Source organism: Brassica oleracea, chromosome C5 (assembly GCF_000695525.1).
Source record: "Brassica oleracea var. oleracea cultivar TO1000 chromosome C5, BOL, whole genome shotgun sequence".
Lineage (NCBI taxonomy): Eukaryota > Viridiplantae > Streptophyta > Magnoliopsida > Brassicales > Brassicaceae > Brassica > Brassica oleracea.
In genome coordinates, this window is record NC_027752.1 from 16,599,361 (window position 1) to 16,603,004 (window position 3,644).

Consider the following 3,644-nt stretch of genomic DNA (forward strand, 5'->3'; position numbering starts at 1 on the left):
AAGACTCCTTTGGGAACCACACCTTTCAACCTTGTGTATGGAAAGACTTGTCATCTACCAGTTGAGCTTGAGTACAAGGCATGTTAAGTTACTTAATTTTTTGACATGAAGAGTGCCAAGGAGAAAGGACTTCTCCAACTCAATGAACTTGATGAGATTAGACTGGATGCTTTTGAGAACTCAAGGATTTACAAGGAGAAAACCAAAGCTTTTCATGACAAGACGATCTTGAAGAGAGAATTCAGTGCTGGAGATCAAGTGCTTCTCTACAACTCTAGACTGAAGTTGTTGCCCGGGAAGCTCAAGTCAAGATGGGCCAGTCCTTTCAAGATCAAGGAAGTTAGGCCATATGGGGCAGTTGTGTTATGGGACAGTAATGGTGGAGACTTCACAGTCAATGGACAAAGAGTTAAGCTCTACATGGAAAACACAATGGAGAAGAAAGGAATCTCGGTTTCACTCTCCGACCCCGCTACCACCTAGCCAAACGAAAGCAAAGTCAAGCTAGGGACTTAAAACAAGCTCACTTGTGAGGAAGTCCCATGTCTATCCTTGTACATACTTCACTAAAAAAAAAATGCGGGATAGGTGGCGTGGGGTCCTTTACCCGCTCGTACGAATTTGGTCGGAGACAGCAATCCGACGCGGGAAAACCCACATGGTTTTTCTTACCCGCGTCGCTTCGTCATTGGCTCGACGCGGGATGGATCGACGTGGGATGCCTTACCCGCTCATGCGAATTGAGAGTTCGTCATTGGCCCGACGCGGGGACGACGACGCGGAGTGTAGCCGTTTCTTCCCACCCGCGTCCGCTCGGGTCAAACCCGCTCAGGTATGGTCTCTCACCCTAAACCCGGGATCCCAACCCGATTCAACCCTAAGAACCTACCCCGCGTCTCTCTCTCCCCCTTTTCCTCTATCTCTCTTTCACAAAACATCGAAACCTCACACACCTTATCACCCCATATCTCACTCAATTCTCCACCAAATCACTCCATTCTTCTTCCTAAATCCAAGTTTTCGCCCCTGTAGTCTGTTTTCTTGATTTAACTTGTCATTTCCTTTCATCCAAAGCAAGGTAATGTATCACAAAGATCAATTTCGTAGGCCTCATGAACCCTAGAAATTTGAACTTGAAATTTGATCTTTCTCTTGCTTGATTATTGTGAAATAAACTAGGGAAAACTTATATATCCTGTTAGGTTGTTGATTCTATGGTGAATTTGAGTTGAATTTGAACTTTGAAAATTAGGGTTCATGAGATTTGGGGATTTTTCGAAACTACTATAATTCCATATGACTTTGGCTTGGTTTGGTTAGTTAGGGTGTTTGAGAGCTTAATTAGAGAACTTTCTGATTGAAGAACTCATTTGATACTTAAATTTTGCTCAAAAGCCTTATTCTTTGCTTACATCCATCTCTTGTGGCCTTATATCAATAACTTGTGTGCAATGTGATAGTTTTGCTTAAGCTAAGCGATCATGAATTGAATTCACATTTGCATTATCAAGTTTCCTACTTCCATTTGCTTATCCTTTTCCAAGGTTAGAAATTTTCAGGTACATATGGGGAGAAAGGATCAACACAAGATAGAGACCGAGAAACAAAAACTTGCCAAGCAAGAGACTGCTAGACATGGGAAGCCTTTAACCTCTGAATCTACAACGGGAGGAACTTCTAGGCAACAAGCCTTGGCAGCAAAGAAGAGAGATGGCAAGCAGGTTGTAACTGCCGAGGGAGTAGATGCTAGTGGTAGACGATCAGCCTCTTCCAAGAGGTCTAAGGAGCCAAAGGACAAGGGGATAGCTCTTCCTCAAGAGGAGAAAAATGAAGACATCACTGAAGGAGACCAAGCTCCCCTCAAGAAAGCCAAAGTGTCTAAAGGGAAGAAGGTTGATACTGAGAGGAATAGAACCAAGATATCAACTGAAGATGAGCTATATGGGCATTTGAAGAATGGTGTGTTGTGGCCTCCAACTCGATTTGCGGATATCAAAATTATGGAAGAGTTGGAGATAGGTGACAACATTATGCAAATGTTGGAGCACATGAACATGCAGAGCTTCTCCACTATGGCCTACCCTACCTATGAAGACGAGTCATGTTAGTTCTTGGCATCGTTAGAGGCCACCTTTCACACCACCAAACATGTGCGGCAAGGATGGGGAAAGATCAAATTCAAGATCCAAGGAAAGGTTTACTACATGACCTTCAAGGAGATTAGACAAGCATTTGGTCTTAAAGATTTGGAGGAATCATCCATCCCCATACCTTATGATGCAACTAGGGAGGAGAACATTGCCAAAATGGTTTGGAAGGTGTTGGCGGGGAAGAGTCGCAAAGCCAGCCGCGACAAGAACGCTTCCATTCGCCATCCTTCCGTGCGCTATCTCCACCGGTTGATTGTCCACACCATTTTCCCAAGGAAAGAACCAGGAACTATTAATGATGAGGAACTACAACTTCTTCACCAAACCGTCCAACATTATGCTCACCCATCTCAGTTGCCTCTTGTCAGCACTGATTTCTACAAGAATTTTGGAGTGGTGGGATTCTTTGTGAAACGACTCATCCACTACAAAGAGTGGGCTTCGACAACAAGTGACTCGGAACCTCAGATTGGAATTGATGGCTTGATAACTCCATTGCTTAAGTTCAAGGATATATCCTTAGAAGATGATCCAATTGGTCCCGCTTTCATGGATGGAAGCTACTTGAAGAAACCTCAGTACTCCAGTGAAAGATTCGAGGGAACTTATGTCTACTCTTACCTACAGTCTACAAAGGAGGTTGAAGTGCTTCTCCCAAATTGGAACCTCACGAGTTTGACGCGGCCAGGAGCTATTAGCTTTGATATTGGGGAAGAGCACCTCCTTGGACCCCATGGTCCTCTAGGCCCCATGAGATCTCCCAAGAAGAAGAAGACTGCAGATAGATGTGATGTGTTCCAAAAAAACACTTTCGGTTAAAACTCCGAGCTCCTCTATGGTCCTCCTCGTTACCACTTTGAGCAACGTCCTGGAGCCATACCCAATGGTCCCCTTTGCCAAGCTCATGAGCATATTGGCAACCTCCAAAGGTGGAACAGAGCTCAGGACAGAACTATCTTCAAGCTCAAAGCCAAATGTAAGGAGTTGAGTAAGACTGTGAAGAGGCAAGCAGAAGCTTCAGCTCAGTTCATGAAGAAGGTGGCTGATATACTAACTAGAGGAGCTGTGGCAGGATGCTCATCATCAGACTTTGACTTCCTTACCCCCCCCCAGCCGCAACCCCCAATAGATCCTTTGGCACTCAATTTCCCCGCCACCAAGAAACAGCTGCTCCGCCGGAAGCGAAACCCACCAGCTCAACCATCCGATTCATGAAACAAGTCTCCATCCCTTGCCTCAACAGATAAGGAAGCTGACACCGAGGATGAGGCATCAGCCTCTTCCCACGCTCCATATTGAGGTACTCCTCCACCTTTCCATTGTATATATCAGTTTTTCTTTGCATTTTTCTCTCTTTTCGGTATCTCCTTCAACTTCCTAACGCAGAGACTTTGTGAACTAAGTTTGGGGGAGGTACCAAGTATTTGATCATGTTTTCTCTGATGATTTGAGTCTCACGCATTGCATTGTACATACATATATGCATAGAAAAAC

General features: G+C 44.7%; 1 protein-coding gene across 3 annotated transcripts in view; it reads left to right on the forward strand.

The window, feature by feature from the left end:
* Window positions 1-3,644, forward strand: part of LOC106343542 — a 15,263-nt gene that overhangs the window by 7,544 nt on the left and 4,075 nt on the right. Inside the window, exon 2 of one of the 3 annotated variants that reach the window (XM_013782785.1) lies at window positions 1,550-3,608. The exons of 1 other annotated variant lie outside the window; for it this stretch is intronic. In XM_013782785.1, coding sequence (XP_013638239.1) covers window positions 2,205-2,969 — 765 coding nt within the window. In that variant the 5' untranslated portion in view covers window positions 1,550-2,204 and the 3' untranslated portion in view covers window positions 2,970-3,608. Of the gene's footprint in view, window positions 1-1,549; window positions 3,609-3,644 lie in introns of those variants that run through there. One more of the 3 variants, XM_013782786.1, reaches the window with a different exon arrangement.